We start from the raw sequence: 18,439 nt of genomic DNA on the forward strand, positions 1-18,439 counted from the left end.
GGAGGGCACGTATTGCATGGTGCACTGGGTGTTATACGCAACTAATGAAGCATCAAACTTTACATCGGAATCCAAGGATGTACTTACTGTATGGTGACTAACAAAATAAAAAAAATCTTTAAAAAAAAAAAACACCAAAGCTTTTTTTTTCTGGGGTGCTTTGGTGGCTCAGTCAGTTAAGTGTCTGCCTTCAGCTTGGGTCATGATTCCTGGGTCCTGGGATCGAGCCCCCATCGGGGTCCTTGCTCAGTGGGGAGTTGGCTTCTCCCTCTCCCTCTGCCCCTCCCCCTGCTTGTGCGCTCTCTCTCACTCGCACTCTCTCTGCCAAATAAGTAAATAAAATCTTAAAAAAAAAAAGATAAAGAAGCAGTATTAGTATAATCCTGAAAGGTCCACATTGTGAGACTATCTCAAAAAATAGTATAAATAGGGGTGCCTGGCTGGCTCAGCTGGTAGAGCATAGGATTCTTGATCTCAGGGTCATGAGTTCAAGCCCCATGTTGTGTGTGAAGCCTACTTAAAAAAAAATTAAGAAACTAGTATAAATACACATCTATACTTACAAAGGAAATAATGAACAACTCAACAACAAGAAACCAAACCCAATCGAAAAACCATCAAAGCACTTGAACAGACATTTCTTCGAAGACATACAAATGGCCAATAAGCTCATGAAAAGTCGCTCCACATCACTCATCATCAGGGAAATGCACATTAAAACCGCCTCACACCCACTAGACGGTGATTATAACAGAGAGAAGATGGTAAACAAGTGCTGGCGAGGACGTGGGGAAACTGGAACCCTGTGCACGGCTGGCAGGAATGTAAGACAGGGCAGCTGCTGAGAAGGCACTATGGCAACTCCTCTAGACATAAACAGAGTCCCCATGTGACCCGGCAATCCTGTTCCTCGACACACACACCCCAGAACTGACAGCAGGGACTGGAACAACACGTGTGCACATAGTAACGTTATTCCATGCAGGGGTCTACCAGCAGACAGGTCCTGAACAGATAAATACAGTGTGGCGTCTATATGTGACAGAACATTATTCCGCCACAAAAAACCAAGCAGCTCTGACCCACACAACAGCATGGATGGACCCCACAGGCATTACGTTGAGTGAAATGCCGCAGACACGAGAGGACAAATGTTGTATGATCCCACTTGTAGGAGGTCCCGAAAGTGGTCAAATTCACAGTGGCACAAAGTAGAAGAGTGGGGACCAGGGGCCGGAGGGGGGGTGGGGAGCTAGTGTGTAACGGGTTAGGGTTCCTGTGGATGATGATGATGGTGGGCAGTTCCAGAAAGGGACAGTGGGGACAGCTGCACAACCTCGGGAATGGGGTTAATGCCACAGAGCTGTACCCTTAAAAATGATTAAAATGGTAAATTTTACGTTACGCCTACTTTACCACACACAAAAGAAAGTAGTAACAAAGCAAAGAGGTTTGCCGCGTACCTGCAGAATTTGGAGATTCCTCTCCTGAAGCTGCAGAAACAAAGACTCTCTTTCTTCTTGGTGAAGAGACTGCACTGGCTCACACTCCAGCCTGTGTATCTCCTCCTTTTCATGCAAAGCAACTTTCTTTTCACTTTCAAATTCACCCTGTATAAAAGTACATTATTAACAAAAACAACAAAAATGCCATTAAGCTCTAAAAATGATGCTTGTTCCATTTCTTTGCTGTTTGCTAAAACATAGTTCATTCTGCAAATACTGAGTCCATACTGTGCCAAGAGCAGTGATCACAAGGGCAAAGTCACCACAACAGTCACCCACACCACCCACATGTATTCCAATGTGCCTCTCCTACAAGCTGGCTACCTGTCCCAAATGATCACATTGAGAAACTACCCATCACCAGGACGTCATGACCATCAGAATCCAAGATATTTAGAAACCTAGGTTCCTTTGGTTTTAAACATAAACCCTACTTCTTCCTAAATAATAAAAATTGTTCTTCATAAGGTTCACCTAACAAATTAAAGTATATCAATGAAATAAGCTTAAAAAAAAAAAACTACAGAAGCAGCACTTCCAAAATGGCAGAACAAGGACCTCCAAAATGTATTCCTCTATAAAAGCACTGAGAACGCTGACGAAAACTGTCAAAATCAACTTTTTCAGAGCTTTGGAAATTAAGAAAGACTTGTAATAACCCAGAGTTTACTAAAAACCACGTCTGAGTCTCCATCAAAACAGCGAGCTTTGAGGTATTTAAACTTGCCCTAATTCCATCACTCCATCTCCGGTATAGCTCCAAAAACCAGAGCCAGGCAGTCATGAGGACTGGGAGGAACAAAAGGGGTCTGAATCTCCCAAAAGCACCACCCTGCCAACTGTCACTAACTGACCAATCTTGCAGCTCACTAAAAAGCTCCATTCTGGAAGATGATCTCTCAGCGCTCTCTTTGTCAACAATCCTATCCCGAGGCCATTTATCAAAATCAATCAGCAGCCACTGTTTAACATCACAGTGGCCTGAAACTGATAAAACGGTCACAGCTGGAGCCAATAAGAGGTAAACAAAAAAAAGGAAACACTAGAGAATGAGATGTCAACAGGGAGCTCTGAAAGGCTCCAACATATTCCTGGGAATTCAGAAAGCAGGTATAGGGCTGTGTACCTATCAAAGAAAACCTGAGAAGGCTCTAACAGTTCACTCCTTGTCGACCTCACACTCACACGAAGTGAAGGAAGAGAAATCTGCTTGCCAGAGCACTGAAAGCATGACCCCACCAGAGCCCCGCAATAAAGACACGGAGTAGAAAGCCAAACTAAAGAGAGATTCTGGAGCTGAGAAGTACAATTACTGAAATGAAAAGTTCACTAGAGAGGCTCAACAGTAAATCTGGATGGGCAGAAGAATCAGCAAATATGAAGCTAGATCAAGAAAGATTATTCAGTCTGGAGAATAAAAAGAAAAAAGAATAAAGAAAAGTAAATAGAAAGGCACCTGGGTGGCTCAGCCGGTTAAGTGTCCAACTCTTGATTTCAGCTCAGGCCATGATCTCAGAGATTCTCCCTCTCCCTCTCCCTCTGCCCCTCCCCCCACTTGCATGCTCACTCTGCCTCTCCCTCTCTCTCTAAATAAATAAATAAATAAATAAATAAAATATTAAAAAAAAAAGAAAAGAAAAAGTAAATAGAGCTTCCATGGCCTGTGGGAAACCCTCAAAGACCAACATACACATAATGGGAGTCGCAGAGGAGAGGAGAAAGGGAACAGGGTAGAAAGACTGCTTGATGATGTAATGGTCAAAAACCACAACTTGGATGAAAAAATATTAATCTGCAAACACAAGAAGCCCAATCAACCCCAGGTAGGATAAACTCAAAGAGATCCACACCGAGACACATCCCAACTAAACTATGAAAGCCTAAGAAAAAGAGTCTTGAAAGCAGCAAGAAAAGTGACTCAACACAACCCATCCTCAGTATGAGATCAACAGCTCCCTCCGTACTTCTCAGAAACCACAGAGGCCACAGGGCAGCAGGGTGATATACTCAGTGCTGAAAGAAAAAGACTTAACCAAGAATTCGATATCCAGGAAACTGTCTTTCCAAAATGAGGGAGAAATTAAAACATTCCCGGGTAAATGAAAAACGAGAGAACTCATTCATTACCAACAGGCCTGCCCTGTTAGGAAATACTGAAAGGTGTCCTCAGGTAAAGTGAAAGGACACTAGACATGAATTTGGATCCACATGAAGAAATGAAGAATGTGGTAAAGGTGACTGAACAAGTAAACTGAAAGACAAAATAAACATAATTTTGGTAATTTTTTTTCTTCTACCTGATTTAGAAGAAACTAAATAAATCAATGAGCATAAATTATACATAATTGTAGTTTTATGATGATATTAACACAAGAGACAGAGAACGAAATGAAGCTACATAAAAGAATAGATTTTAAACTATTAAAATTAAGATGGTATTAATCTGAACTATACTGTTATAAAGTGTTCATTGTAATCCTCAGGGCAGGCACTAAGAAACTAACTATAGAAAAATAAACATCAAGGAAATTCAAATGAAAAGATGGCAGTAATGGAAAATTAGAAAAACAAAAGAGATAAAAGACACATCAAATGCGAACGGCGGCGAGTACTGATATACACAACAGCATCTGTAAACCTAGAAAGCATTGTGCTGAGTGAAAGAAATAACATATATCGTATGATTCCATGTCTATAAGGTCCAGAAAAGGCAAAGCACAGAAACAGAAAGATCAGTGGCTGCCAGGGGCTGAGGGACGGGAGAGGCAGCTAAGGGGTGGGGAGTTCCCTTTGTGGTGATATGAATGTTCTGGAAGTAGAGAGCAGTGACAGTTGCACAACCCGGTGACTATACTAAAAACCACTAAAATGTCTACTTAACAAGAGTGATTTTTATGGTATGTAAATTAAACTTTAATAAAGTTGTTGTTAAAAACCAAAATAAAGCTACGTTAAAACTCCTCAGAGCAGGTGTGGAGTGCTCACTGATCCTGCACATTCTTCCACGAAAAGGCTACTTCAAGCAAGAGGAGCGCTGAGGTGGCTGCCGAGTCACCAAAGCAAGGCAATGAGACCCAAACTTTCTCAGATTTAAAATATTTGATGACAGTTTCTTAGCAGAAAAGGTATAATAACCATCTAATTTAAATAGAAAAAAATGAATGAAGGAGTTGCCTTGAAAAATCTAACACAATGCAAATACTTTGTGCTGACTTTGCATATCACCGTTAATTCAGAATAAAATTTCTCACTGACTTTGCAGATGAGAAGGACAGCAACAACACAGGTCTTCACCCCAGTACCCTGGCTGTTGTCACCTGCTGCTCTGGTAATGCTTCCGACGGGCACCTGAGCAGCTCAGCCTCCTGCCGCTTCTCTGTCTCTTGCAGCTCGGCCAAAGGAGCTGGGCGCTGGGCCTCAAGCTCTGCGGGAACCAGGGTGCCCTGCGTCGGCGAGAAGGAGGAGTTAGCAATGAGGTCTTCCTGCACACATACACATCCGTCAGTCCGGGATCACCTTTAGTCCACGTGTTTGCACAGAGATGACACAGGACTCCGGCTACAGCTTACAGAGAACTGTGAACCATTCCAAGTTCTGGATTCTCACCTCAATCACAATCATCAGAAAACAGGGCATGCATGGCATAATACTAACATTATACCTTCAACTTACAGAAACTATTTCTGAAGTAACATTAAGTTATTTTTATAAACTTTCTCTTCTGAAATAAATTTTACTCCAAAACCTTTAAAAAGAAGCATCAAGTGCAAATCCCAAGTTATCACACATTGCAAAGTTTCTGAAGTACTTAAATTACCACATTTAAGCCACAATTCCCCTTCTGGGGGAAGGATGGGGTTGATCCAGACCATTCCAGCTAGAAAGGAGCCGCAGCCCTGCAAGCAATCAGGGCTGACTAGTGACGCTAATTCCGTGAGTGTCAGCCACAAAGTGTGGTGGATACAGGGGAAAACCCTGAGTGCCAAAAGGAACCACAGACCAGCAGGGCCAAGGCCAAGGGACAGGAACCATACTGCCTTTCCCCCCCCACAAAAAAAACAGACCTCAGGAAATACTGCCACCACTGAAGGACACTGGGAAAAAGAAGAAAACCATCAACACCCAAGAAGAGAAAACCATACCCACCCCCCCACCCCCCGCTTCCAGCACATGATAAACGATGACTGACGTGGGAAACACAGGCAGAAGAAAAATTATTAAATTTCCTGACTACCTACAGCCCACTGACAAGTCCTTGAAACAGGCAGAGTGACCTTCCTCTAGGGACTCAACTGCCTGGATGCTGACACTTTGCTGAGGGCAAAAGGCCGTCCTAGCCTGACCCCCGACCGCAATCCTGTAAGTCTACTTTAATGTACAAAAGTTCCTTCGGAAACTTCCTTTATTTCTAACCCCCCCCAAAAGATACGTGTTGGCAGTCGACCCCCAAGCATACGGCCCCCGATACATGTCTGCAGGGTCTCACGACTAAGGTTCTATTAGACGGTAATAAATGACCTTTTCCTAATAATAGCTAGCCCCCTCGATCCTGGAAACCTTGCTTCCAAAATTCCTTAGAGACTTAGGCTATCCCTAACCCGCTCCCAACTTGGAAGTATATAATGGGCCACTCCTCATGACCCCGGGGCAGCTCTTTCTGCCCACAGGTCCTGTCCCTTGCTTTAATTAAACCACCTTTTGCACCAAAGATGTCTCAAGAATTCTTTCTTCTGGGCGCCTGGGTGGCACAGCGGTTAAGCGTCTGCCTTTGGCTCAGGGCGTGATCCCGGCGTTCTGGGATTGAGTCCCACATCAGGCTCCTCCGCTATGAGCCTGCTTCTTCCTCTCCCACTCCCCCTGCTTGTGTTCCCTCTCTCCCTCTGGCTGTCTCTATCTCTGTCGAATAAATAAATAAAATCTTAAAAAAAAAAAAAAAAGAATTCTTTCTTGGCCATGGGCTTCGAACCCTAACGTCTTTCCTACATCATGATTCACAACCAAGCTGGAAATGGAATCACAGTTTTTTGGGGCCTGAGACCCTGGCAAAGGCATTAGGGTGTTTCCCTCTCAGCACCTTCAGGGACTGGTCATGATGGCAAACTCCATGTGCTCACTCTGCCCATTAAATGCTCTGGTTGAGATGCAGGAGGATTAAATACACTGTTCTCGGGAAACTTTTGAGCCACAGATCACTTTCTTCAGGCAACAATCTTTCATAGAAACAAACTTCTGTTTGAGGTCAGGGTAAGAATCCAAAAGCACCCCACGCCCCCACATGCCCTTGAGGAACCCGTGCCCTCAAGTACTGGGGCACCTGCAGTTGGTACCACAGGAGCCGTGACCAGCAGGCTCCAGCCCCCTCTCTTTGGCCATGTGGTCCTTCTGGGCCTCAGTGTCACTACTGCAGGGAGTGTAGCCCCTCACCTGTGGCCACACAACACAGAGCTGCACTTGCTAAAAGAGACTGGAGGCTAAGCATATCGCTTGTTACCCATCACTTTGTTTCAGGAAGGGTTTTAAAGGCAATTCATAGAGACATACAAAGTATGACAAGATAGCATAAACTCAATGAAGCAAGTGGCAAACCCAAACACCCATCCAATGGGCACTGTGGGCAAGAGCAATGGCCCTGACTTTCCACCTATAAGGGGGCAGTGGAGGCACTTCATCCCTGTCCTGCCCAGTGCACGCCCACGCCTAGAGTAGGAACTTATGAAGAAGGACACCCGGCCTCACACCGCAGGATGGCCCCCAGGAAACACTCAGGAGTCAGGTGGGGCAGTTTTGAGGGTGTGCACTCAGGATAGGCTGCAGGACAGCATCCAGCCATTGGACCTTGAAGGCCCAGTGGCTCTGGGATGGTTGTGGACGTCCGGCAGGACACATTCTCAGGCTGCCCCCTCAACCTGACTGGAGAGGCTCAAAGTCATGTCTCCCTTGACCCATGCGACCCCTACTCCCATCCATAAGACCTCCTCACAGATAATTATATCTATTTGATCATCATATCTATTTGATCTAAATGAGTAAAACTCCATTTAATTCTCCATATTCTAAACGGTAAAGTCAATATAAGAAAAAGATACTTTTAAAAGTTTATTCTCAGTTTTTTCTAAAAATCCACAGAACTCTAGGAAAGATGTCATATATTTTTTTTTAACCATTAAAAACCATGACAGATATGCCTAAAAAAAAAAGGTAGTATTACATAAAATATACCAACATAGGTGCCTGGGTGGACCAGTTAAGCGTCTGCCTTCAGCTCAGGTCATGATCCCAGGGTCGTGGAACTGAGTCCCGACTCGGGCTCCCTGCTCAGCAGGGAGCCTGCTTCTCCCTGTCCCTCTCCCCACCCCATGCGTGCTCGCCCTCTCTCCCCCCCTCTAATAAATAAAATCTTAAAAAAAAAACCCAATATAATAAAAATAAATTCAACTGATAATGAATTAAAAACATTCAAACTATATTTAAAATTACCTTACTACTTTCAAAAATTATCATATGAATAGATTTTTTTTTAACTGAAGAAAAGATGAAATTGCCTTGAGCAATTCATACTGGCCATACTGCAGTTTACTTCTGCATTCCAGAACTCTGCTTAGTGTGATCAACACAAGGGAGATTTCTTTACCGGATGCACATCTCTAAGAAAAGGAAATCAAGCTTACATTTCCAGAAAACTTTTCTCAGAAGCAACTCCAAAGGGAAGTAACCTGGAAAGTAATCCAATTAGCTCACAAGCGCATGTGAAATAACTCTTCTGGTAAGTGACCCTGCTTTTCAAACAGGTGCAAAGATATTTGTGGCCCAGATAAAACCTGCCAGAGGAGGAACAGCATGTCCCTGCTATTTTGGGGACAATGACCCTGGCAGCCCAGAAAATACCCAGCAAGGCTTTCTGTAGTATCTGCCTGCAGGGGAGAACGGGAGGGAAGGCCACAGCAGGAACATGCAACTACCCAGAAGTATTCCACACCAAGACGGGGACCTGATTTGATGGCATGTGGAGTGGTACAGACATGCTTACGGGAGTAAGGGTGACGGGTTAGCCAGCATCACAGGAAGCAGTAAAAACAGATTCCGTGCACATGAAGCCCTGTGTGGACCCAAATTCGAACAACCACGGGAAGAGATGGGAACTTGGGCTGGATGTAGGACAATATTAAGGAATTCCTGCTCATTTTTTAAGTTAGAATGGACTGCAGTTATGTTCTTTTGGGGGAAGAAAAACACACTACTTGGTAAAGCCATACTGAAGTATTTACAGATGAAAACACACGATATCCAGGATTTGCTGCAAAATAAGCGGGGGGTGGGGGGGAAGCACAGACGCATTAAGACTGGCGTGTACCCCAATGGGAAGCCAGAGACAGAGGCTTACTGAACTATTCCATTTCTGTCCATGTTGAAATTTTCTCCAATAAAAATTAAAATAGGGTCAGAAACAGCCTCCCACCTTCCCGCAAGTCCAGCTGTTTTGTGAAACCAGCTAGACTACAAAGGTCAACTAAAAAGTATCTACTGTTCACCTCCTTAGTAGCAGAGCAGAGGGTTCACTTTACTCAAGCAATTACTTGCTTGTACAACTAGAAAAATACTTACAAAATGCTGTGGGAGCGCTCGGATAGCAGTCAGCACAGAAATGCAAAAACGGTACGCCCAAGTACAGAAATGACACGTGGCTCTGTGTCCCCACACGTAACAGAGTGGGCAGGAGTCAATCAGCAACCGTCCTTGGAGGGAGGGCTGTAGTCTGTTGAGACCCAGGAGAAAGGCAACAATGGGACCTCGTCTTTCCAACAGACGCCCTCAGCAGGTCCCAGCGCTGTGCCTCAGGAGAGAAGAGGGACAGCCGTTCACGCCTGGGTATCACTAAGTCACCCCAGACGCACACGCGCTGACCGGATCCCGGTCTGCCGACCACAGCAGCACAGCAGACACAGGCCAAGGCGTGCACATCTCACACAGGGCTGTTTCACGCATCCTGCTCCCAAGATCCTCATGGGGCCAGGCACACGGAATCTGCCAGGACCCCACTGTTCCCAAGGACTGTGAACGAGGAAGGAGCTGACAGGACAACTGCTTGTCCACCTCCGGTCCACCACTATACCTCCCTGTAGTGAAGCATCTTCCCGGCAGCCACCTGACCCCTCTGTGATGGCCCCTCAGCACTGCACTCGAGGGGACTGGGAGGGTTAAGGGGACACGGGGGACACTGAGGGGGTTAAGGGGACACTGTGGGGACACTGAGAGGGTTAAGGAGGCATGGCGGGTGATACGGAGGAAACTTCATCCTCTCTTAATGAAAGGTGAGTAAGAGCACAGTGTGAAAAGACTATTTATGTGAACTCCTCACTGACCGGTTGTATCCTTGGCTCCCAGTGGGGGTCATGCTGTGTCTCTCTGAGCCATCTTGAGGACACAGGCTTGTGAGTGTGTGTTCCTCCTCTGTCTTATCCCCTCAAATACAAGAAACCCACCCAGAGTGGCCAGATTAAGGCAACTTAAGAGTCCAAGAAGCAAAGTTCAAGAAAAATGCCAGTTCCCAGACTTTTCAAACAAACAAATGGGGATAAACCTCATTTTTATGCTTCCTTTATTTTTATAATCTCCTGTAATTCTCATTCTGGCAAATGTTATTGAGGAAATGGTTTAACTACTAATTTCACACATCAGCTGATCACTACACAGACAACTGAACACACTGACTATTAATCTAGGAGACGCAGGGAACACTAGGGCCTTATTTCAGGGTTAGAAAGGAGGTATTAGTATGTCCTTTTTAAAAAGCCCCACAGAAATACCACTCACAAAAATCTATAATTTCAATAAATTTGGACAGAACACTTCACAAAAACTACCGAGTATTTGCGAAGCACTCTGTATGTGGATTCTCACCCCCAGAAGGACGTTGAAGATACGGGAAGATACGGGAGACAGGAGTATCTCAAATCCAAAGACACGGAAGCAGAAGGGCCTCGGGGTGCACAGCCAGCGCCCTCACACGCCATCCTGCCTAGACGCACAGGGAACTGAAGGACACGAGCGCCACGGCAGTTCACGCAGGGCCCCGGCTGGCTCGCAGCCTGTGAGTCCCTCTCCATGGCAGCCTCACGTGTTCAAAGAGTTCCACTGCTTTGTCAAACTCCTTCAAAAGAGCAGCTGCACGATCTGACACACTGCACATACGTGTTCTGACGACGTTCAGGAATGGGAACACGAACCCCGAGTGCGCGGACTCCTGGGAGCACCTGCCGTAGCGCACACGTCCTGTGTGACACACGTCACAGGCACAGCTGAGGCAGCGCGCCCTGCACGGTCCTCACCTTCGTGCAGCGACGGCTCTTCACCTCAGCTACGGCCTCCTCCTGTGAGCCCAGACCCCCCCAGGCGCCGCAGCCTCTCCATGACCCCCACAGCACCACGGTCAATCTCACCCCAGCACACCCTGTGAGGCATCAGGAACACCTCGCGGCCCCTAAGCTCCGCCCCTGGAGGGGTCCTGAGCCCGCTTCTGTGCCCTCCCATCCCTATGCTTCCTGAGGGCCGCGGTCAACGCTTGCCTCAGATAGTACAAGCATACCCAACCCTTCTTCCGTCCAGCCATCAGATGCCTCTGGAACAGACCTGTGCCTTTGCTGCTGCCTGCAAGGTCAGGGCCTTGCCCTCCAAGGACACTGCCCGCCAGGTACACCCCAGGTGGATGGATCCTGCCATCCTTCCTCCCCACCCTGACCTCTGAGGTCACACCAATACCGTCCAGCAGGGCCACCAGCACCTCATAACAGCTGCACCTGAAGACGTCTGCAGGGATGAGGAGGGGCTGGCCCCTGGGCATCACATCCCTTCTCGGCAGGCTCCCTGGAGTCCCTGCCGCTCTAGGCCCTGAGAAGCAGCGGAGAACACAGCAAGAACAGGGACGACAGGCACAGCTACACCTCACGTTCTGCTCTTGGTGGGCTTTTTGCAGGGCACAGGGCCGGACGTCCTGGAGAGAAGAGGCAGGGTCTGCACTGGGAGGGCTGGGAAGTACTCACTAAGGAGGTGATCTGACTGGGAAGGTGGGTGCACGAGAACAAGCTAACAGCACACCCAGCGCAAAACAGACGACGAGAGAGAAGACGATGGGAAACTGGGTCTGAGTGTACGCACGCTAAGAGTTTATGCAGAGCTGTGCCCCCGGATCAGAGGGAGCAGCCTGGGGTGTGCAGCGCAGGGACCAATGTGCAGAAGAGAGACTACGGGGGAGGCCGCCTTGCACAGGCAACTGTTGCTGGACCGGACTGGGGGCGCGGACACATTCTCCCGCACCATGCGGCCCTGCACGTGCCCCTCGCGATAGCCCCCGTCCACCCACCATGCGCCCCACACACCTCCATCCACCCGTCCACCCACCACACAGCCATCTGTGAGGAAGGCCCCAGTCGCCACGGATGGCAGAACATGAGACACGCTCGCAGACACACACAGGCGGACGGCAGGAAGAGATCTGCCCTGAGACCTGCCTCACCTGCTGTGCTCCCCGAAGCTCAGCGGGGGCCAGGGCTTCCACACCCTCAACATGATTCGTGCTCATTTGCGTCCGCAGGCCGTGGTCTACAGGCGGAAGCTCCCGGCCATGTTTCAGCTGGTGCTTCTCCAGCTGCTGGGTCAGAGCCGTGGGGTGAGAAGCGTCCTTCTTGCGCAGCTGCTGCTCGAGTTCTGCTGTCAGCTGCTCTAGGGCCCACCTGTGCTCCTCCCGCATGGCCTGCATCTCAGACAGGTGACGCGATTCCAGAGAATCCAGGTGTGACGAGTGTCTTGCCTCCAGAGCGCTGACCGCAGCCGCATGTCTTGTCTGCAAGTCAGCCACACGGGCTTCTGAAAGAGCCCACTGCTCACTCTCCACGGAGGCCTTCAGCCCCTCTACCTCGGCCCGGCGTTTGGCCTCCAGCTCCGCCGTCAAGGACAGAACGTGCTGCTGGTGTCTCTCCTGGAGGAGCCGGAGCTCACAGGCGTGCTTTTCCTGGGCCTCCCGAAGGAGGGCATCTTGTTCCGCAGTGAATTTCTCTGTGATTTCTTTACGTTCTTTTAAAAACCTGAGAGGACATGCAAAGTGAACGCGGGCAGCAGAACACACGGTTGTAAAAGCACCAACCTCACTTGGAAACCCCTACTCACCTTTCGTATAGGAAACACTACATCGCCGCCACACTTTAACTGCTCCTGCTCCTTGTCCCTCTGCCACAGATGGCCTGAGAGCACCACCACCAGAAATCAGTGGAGAGTGAAGGGGCCACACGAAGCCAGAAGAGCTCAAAGGACAGAGCCCAGGCATCCCCGCTCACAGACCAAAGTGCAGGACGCAGGACCCACAGCAGGAAACCGCATACGTATTTCCGACAGACACCATGGCAAAGCAGGTGTGACTACTCACGCGTGGCGAGAAGGACCTCAACAGGGAAGGGGCAGCAGGGTCGCTTATAGGAGCCCACGGGGCCATAAAAAACACTCAAAGACCTCAAAAAAACTTTGGGTGTGAATTAAGGGACATGAATTAAAAAGAGCCACAGGTGGTGCTGCCTTGCAGAAACCCAGGCAGGCAGAAAGACCCGCTTCTGAGTGCCCAGGACCCCACCAGGAACTGGAAAAGGCCTAAGCCTCAACGGGGCGCACACTGCATATCAGTGACACGCCTTGGTCAGTTCACACGAAGAACAGTAAGACCTGGGATTACCTCTGTGCCAACCCTCCACCAGATGACTCTGGAAGTGTGCCCACAGATGATCCCATTACGCTTACCACACAGGGAGAACACGGAGGTTTTGTGAGGTTGAGCAAAATGCCTGCGTCCATCCAGCTTACACACGGTGGGTCGAGATCTGAACTCAAGTTCTCAGAGCCCAGATCAAAAGCTCTTGCACCTCACTCATGATGGTGGGGGCAGCTGGCACATGAGAATAAGCACCACCAGCAAGTCCAACGACCCCAAGACCACAACACCCCCAATCACGACAGCTCGGGTTTGCAAACAGCACTGCCAGAGAGGCAAAGAACCAAATCACTTCTAAATATTTAAAATTTAAGGGAAGTATGTATAAATTTGAGGAAAAAACATTTATTTTTAAAAATACCTGAGTTTTAAAAACACAAAGAATTAATATGGATGAACTGCATGTCCTTTTGATAAGTGAGGTCTAAATTCTTGCTTTTAAAATTTTAAAATGTGCACAGAACAAAAATGACGTGGAAGTTGCATGCACAGTAGCGTCCGTCAAAGGAACAGACTGTACGCGAAGGATCTGGACACTGTCTCTGACTTGTTCCAGCACATCAGTTATGGGACATGTAGCCCTATCCCGCTGTCATTTTAGGGTGAAGACTACTAAGCCTACTGAGACTCAGTACATACTGCACTCTGCCCCACCTTCCTGCAGACCTTCCCGCCCTGCTGAAAGCCCACCGCACGTCCTCCCAAGGGACCTGCCTCTCACGCTCTGCTGGGCATCTTGGGGTCAGGCCTCAGGCGGGACACTGGCAGATGGCTCTACAGCGAACACGCTCCTACAGGAATGTGACCTACCTGTTCTGTGCCTGCATCAGCTGGAGGGCACAGTCCTCCTTCAGGCGGAGTGTGGCAAGCTCCCAGTCCTGGTCTGCAGGAGCCAGACGGCCACCTGGCTCCCGGCCACACTGGCTGCACTGTGGACACTCATCCCCCGCAAGCCCGAGCTCCAGCTGCCGTAGACGGCCCTGCTGCTCCACCAGGGATCCTTCCAGGTCCAGGATCTGGGCTGCCTGCTGATCCTGAAGTTGCCTCATTTTGATTTCTCGTAGCTCAAACTTGTTTATTATTGACTGTTTCTCAGCTTCAGCTTGTTCTTTCAGGTCAAGGAGCATCAGCGTGAGTTCCTCTTCAGCCTTTCTCTTTACATTCTCACTTGCCACTTTCCATTCTGCTTCTTTGTCTTTGAATTCTTGCTTCATCAGCTGTAATTTCTCTTTCGCTTTCTTCAGCTCCTCCTGGTGATCTTCTACCAAGCTATATTTTACCTACAGATAACATAATTTCATTTAAGACAGAAGAAATAAAAGGAGAAGATTACTGGCAGTAATGACCCAGAAACTGGCTGTTAACCTCTGGAGTTGGCAGGCCTGGTCAAAAACTAACCGAACTTAACACACACATGTGTGTGGAGCAAACAAGGACAGTGTCAGAGGCCTTCTTTGTGCGCCAAGACCAGTAATGGGGGAAAATCAGGCACATCACAGGGCTTCAGGCAAGGGGAAGGCCAACCACCCCAGAGCAGAGCCACCATCAGCAAAAAAACCTAGAAGTCCGTGAGAATGAGAACAGCAAACATGCAACGAGCTCAAGTCTGTGGCCTGGCTTCATTATATTCCATTATCCACAAGGAACCTGGTCAAAAGACTGATGAACTAAAATCTAAACTTTAAAGAGTATCTTGTGAAAAGGCAGGTGAATCACAAAGCTGAAGGTAGGAAAATATCCTCATTTTCAAAAAAGGAAAGAAAGTAGGTCAATAAACTACTAAACATCATCAAAAAGAAACAAAAGTAAAAATGGTATTGAAGATTGACCTCAATTCCTTACTTAAAAATTAAGTTATTAAAGGGGCACCTGGCTGGCTCGGTCAGTAAAGCATGCAACTCTTGATCTTCAGGGTCATGAGTTCAAACTCCACATTGGGTATACAGTTTGCTTAAAAAAAATTAAGTTTAGGGTCAAGCTTCTGGAGAGGGCTCGAGAAGCTCTAATCAGGCCAACACTCCCAGAGGGTAACAGCTATAAAGACTGGAAAAAAATATAAGAAACTACCCGAAGGCCTGAGAGAGCATCTGAAAGCAGATAGATTGTGGAGAAGGGCTGGATACCCAGAAGAAAGAAATGGCACTGGGCAATTTACCTGTCCACGCCATGCACATAGAAATCCCATAATCTTATTTGTTTGAACAGAAGAGGTAGAAAGTGAGAGGTGAAAGCCCATTAGGACAGAACCAGAGAGAGAGCTGCAAAATCTTTGCATTAACTTAGCCCAAATCTCAGGCTGATTCCTGATGCATACATGAGTGGGCAGATTCCAAGAGCAGACCAACACAAAGAGGATATAATGTGAGTCAGAATGTCTGCTAAAATAAAACAAAACAAAACAAAAAAAACAAAACCCCAATACTCTTCAGCGGTACATAACAGAATCCAGAGTATCCACAATATATCGTTTACAATGTCCAGAATACAATCCAAAACTAGTTGATATACAAATAAACGGGAAAAATGATCCATGCTAAAAAAAAAAAAAAATACAATCATTGGGGAACCCCAAGATGACACAAATGTTGAAATTAGCAAAGTTGGTGTGCCTGGGTGGCACAGCGGTTAAACGTCTGCCTTCGGCTCAGGGCATGATCCCGGCGTTCTGGGATCGAGCCCCACATCAGGCTCCTCTGCTGTGAGCCTGCTTCTTCCTCTCCCACTCCCCCTGCTTGTGTTCCCTCTCTCGCTGGCTGTCTCTATCTCTGTCGAATAAATAAATAAAATCTTTAAAAAAAAAAAAAGAAATTAGCAAAGTTTTTAAAAGCAGATATCCTAACTGCATCTATGAGCAAAAGAAAAATATGCTCATAATGAATAAGAGAACAGAAAATCGTGGCAAAGAAAAAGACATTATTTCTTTTTAAATTTTTTATTATGTTCTGTTAGTCACCATACAGCACATCCTTAGTTTTTGAGGTAGTGCCCCATGATTCATTGTTTGCATATAACACCATACGTGTTATTTTGTAATACATGCCCTCCTTAATACTCGTCGCCGGCCTATCCCAATCCCCCACCCCCCTCCCCTCTGAAAAAAGACATTCTTAAGAAGAACTGAATAGGTTAAAAAAAAAAAACCAAACAACAACAACAACAACAAAAACCATAACCAAATAGAAATTCTAGAATTGGAAAGCATGCTATCTAAAATTTTAAAATTCACTGGATGGACTTAAAAGCAGATTAGAGCTAACAAAAGAAAGAGCCAGTGAACTGGAAGATCAACAGAATTTAACTAACAGGGGAAAAGATTCAAAAAAATAAAACGAACAGAATCTCAGAAACTGAAAGATAGAACCTCCATGTAAATGGAGTTCCAAGAGGAAAGGAGAGAAGGGAGCAGAAATAAAAAACTGAAGAACAGGGGCGCCTGGGTGGCACAGCGGTTAAGCGTCTGCCTTCGGCTCAGGGCGTGATCCCGACGTTATGGGATCGAGCCCCACATCAGGCTCTGCTATGAGCCTGCTTCTTCCTCTCCCACTCCCCCTGTTTGTGTTCCCTCTCTCACTGGCTGTCTCTATCTCTGTAAAATAAATAAAATAAAAATCTAAAAAAAAAAAAAAAAAACTGAAGAACATACTTGGTAAAGATTTCCCAAATTTGGGGAAAGACATAACATACGGAATTCTCTGTAAGCCACTAAAACAGACCACCTTTTCAATAATGTCATTATTAAAATAAGAAAAAATAAGGTCAATAAAGTATAAGAGGTTTTTTTGGTTTGTTGTTTTTAGGTAACTATGTTTCTTAGGATCCCTGATTCTTCTCAAATATTCACAATTTTATGTACTGATTAGAAGAGTTTCATGAGAGAAAAAAATACCAAAGAAAATCACACCCAGGCACATCATGGTAAAATGACTGAGAACAAAAGATAAAGAGAAAAACCTTTGAAGGAGTCAAAAGAAAAACTCCTACATGGTGGGGTTTGGAGAGCTTCCAGGAGGGTGCACACGTGGAGGTGCTGAACGGCGGTACGAGAGGAGCGGGCAACGGGAGCTGCACACCACCGCGCACCTCGCCCTATTCATCTCTTCCATTCGGATGCTCTTGTGTGCATCCTTCTTAATAACCTGGTAGCAGTAAACTGTTTCCCTGGGCAATGTGAGCCTGAAAAGGGAACTGGGTGGGCATGGGAATATTCAGACTTCAAAGCCAAGTCAGACCAAGATGAGTAGGTAACCTGGGGACCCAGTAACTGCAAATGGCTTCTGATGTGGGGGCATCTCACGGGACTAAGCCCTTAACCTATGGGCGTCCAGCACTAACTCAGGTAGTTAGTCTCCAGAGATTAAAAGTAAAGTGGACAGAAAAGGGTATGCCATGCAAACATAATGTGAATGAAGGCCAGAAGGATGGCATTAATGAAAGAGAAAGTAGACTGCAGTACAAACAGTGCTAAAAAGGAGAGAGAAAGAGAGTATTTTTCAGGAAGACAGAACAATCACAAATGTGTGTGCATGTAATAACAACTCCAAAATACTCAGAACACTGACAAAATTAAAGGGAAAAATAGATAATTCTATACTTCCCTCTTGGGGCGCCTGGGTGGCGCAGCGGTTAAGCGTCTGCCTTCGGCTCAGGGCGTGATCCCGGCGTTATGGGATCGAGCCCCACATCAGGCTCCTCTGCTATGAGCCTGCTTCTTCCTCTCCCACTCCCCCTGCTTGTGCTCCCTCTCTCGCTGGCTGTCTCTATCTCTGTCAAATAAATAAATAAAATCTTTAAGAAAAAAAAATATATATATATACTTCCCTCTCAATAATTGATGTAAGCAGATAAAATGGGGGTCCAGGAAAGATATTACACACACACCTAATATCAGAAGTCAGGGAGGAAAGTCTGCCCTTCACTGAATGGTGCCTGTGAAGACCACATGCTGAAAATCACAGACCAGCAAGTGAGTCCACCTACAACGGGCCCACACAGCTCTGCACACAGCTCTACCCACACTTCTGCTTTGCTCCACGTCCTCACGAATGCCTTTGAGAACGACATGTGATCAGACATGCAGTTAGTAATGACTTCATATGAAACTGAGTTTTGATGGAGAATGAAAATCCAGAAAGACCTTCACAGGAACGAACAGAGGGTGAGATCATCAGCCCACAGCATGCAG

At 46.7% G+C, this 18,439-nt stretch overlaps 1 protein-coding gene across 4 annotated transcripts in view; it reads right to left on the bottom strand.

Moving 5' to 3' along the window:
- Positions 1-18,439, bottom strand: part of PCNT (pericentrin) — a 131,382-nt gene that overhangs the window by 67,935 nt on the left and 45,008 nt on the right. For all 4 annotated transcript variants that reach the window (XM_034654113.1, XM_034654121.1, XM_034654105.1 and 1 more), the window contains 4 exons: positions 14,068-14,537; positions 12,016-12,583; positions 4,823-4,948; positions 1,464-1,610 (listed from right to left, as the gene is read on the bottom strand). In XM_034654113.1, the coding sequence (XP_034510004.1) occupies positions 1,464-1,610; positions 4,823-4,948; positions 12,016-12,583; positions 14,068-14,537 (1,311 nt within the window). The remainder of the gene's footprint in view (positions 1-1,463; positions 1,611-4,822; positions 4,949-12,015; positions 12,584-14,067; positions 14,538-18,439) is intronic.

This window comes from Ailuropoda melanoleuca, chromosome 1, assembly GCF_002007445.2.
Source record: "Ailuropoda melanoleuca isolate Jingjing chromosome 1, ASM200744v2, whole genome shotgun sequence".
Taxonomy (NCBI): domain Eukaryota; kingdom Metazoa; phylum Chordata; class Mammalia; order Carnivora; family Ursidae; genus Ailuropoda; species Ailuropoda melanoleuca.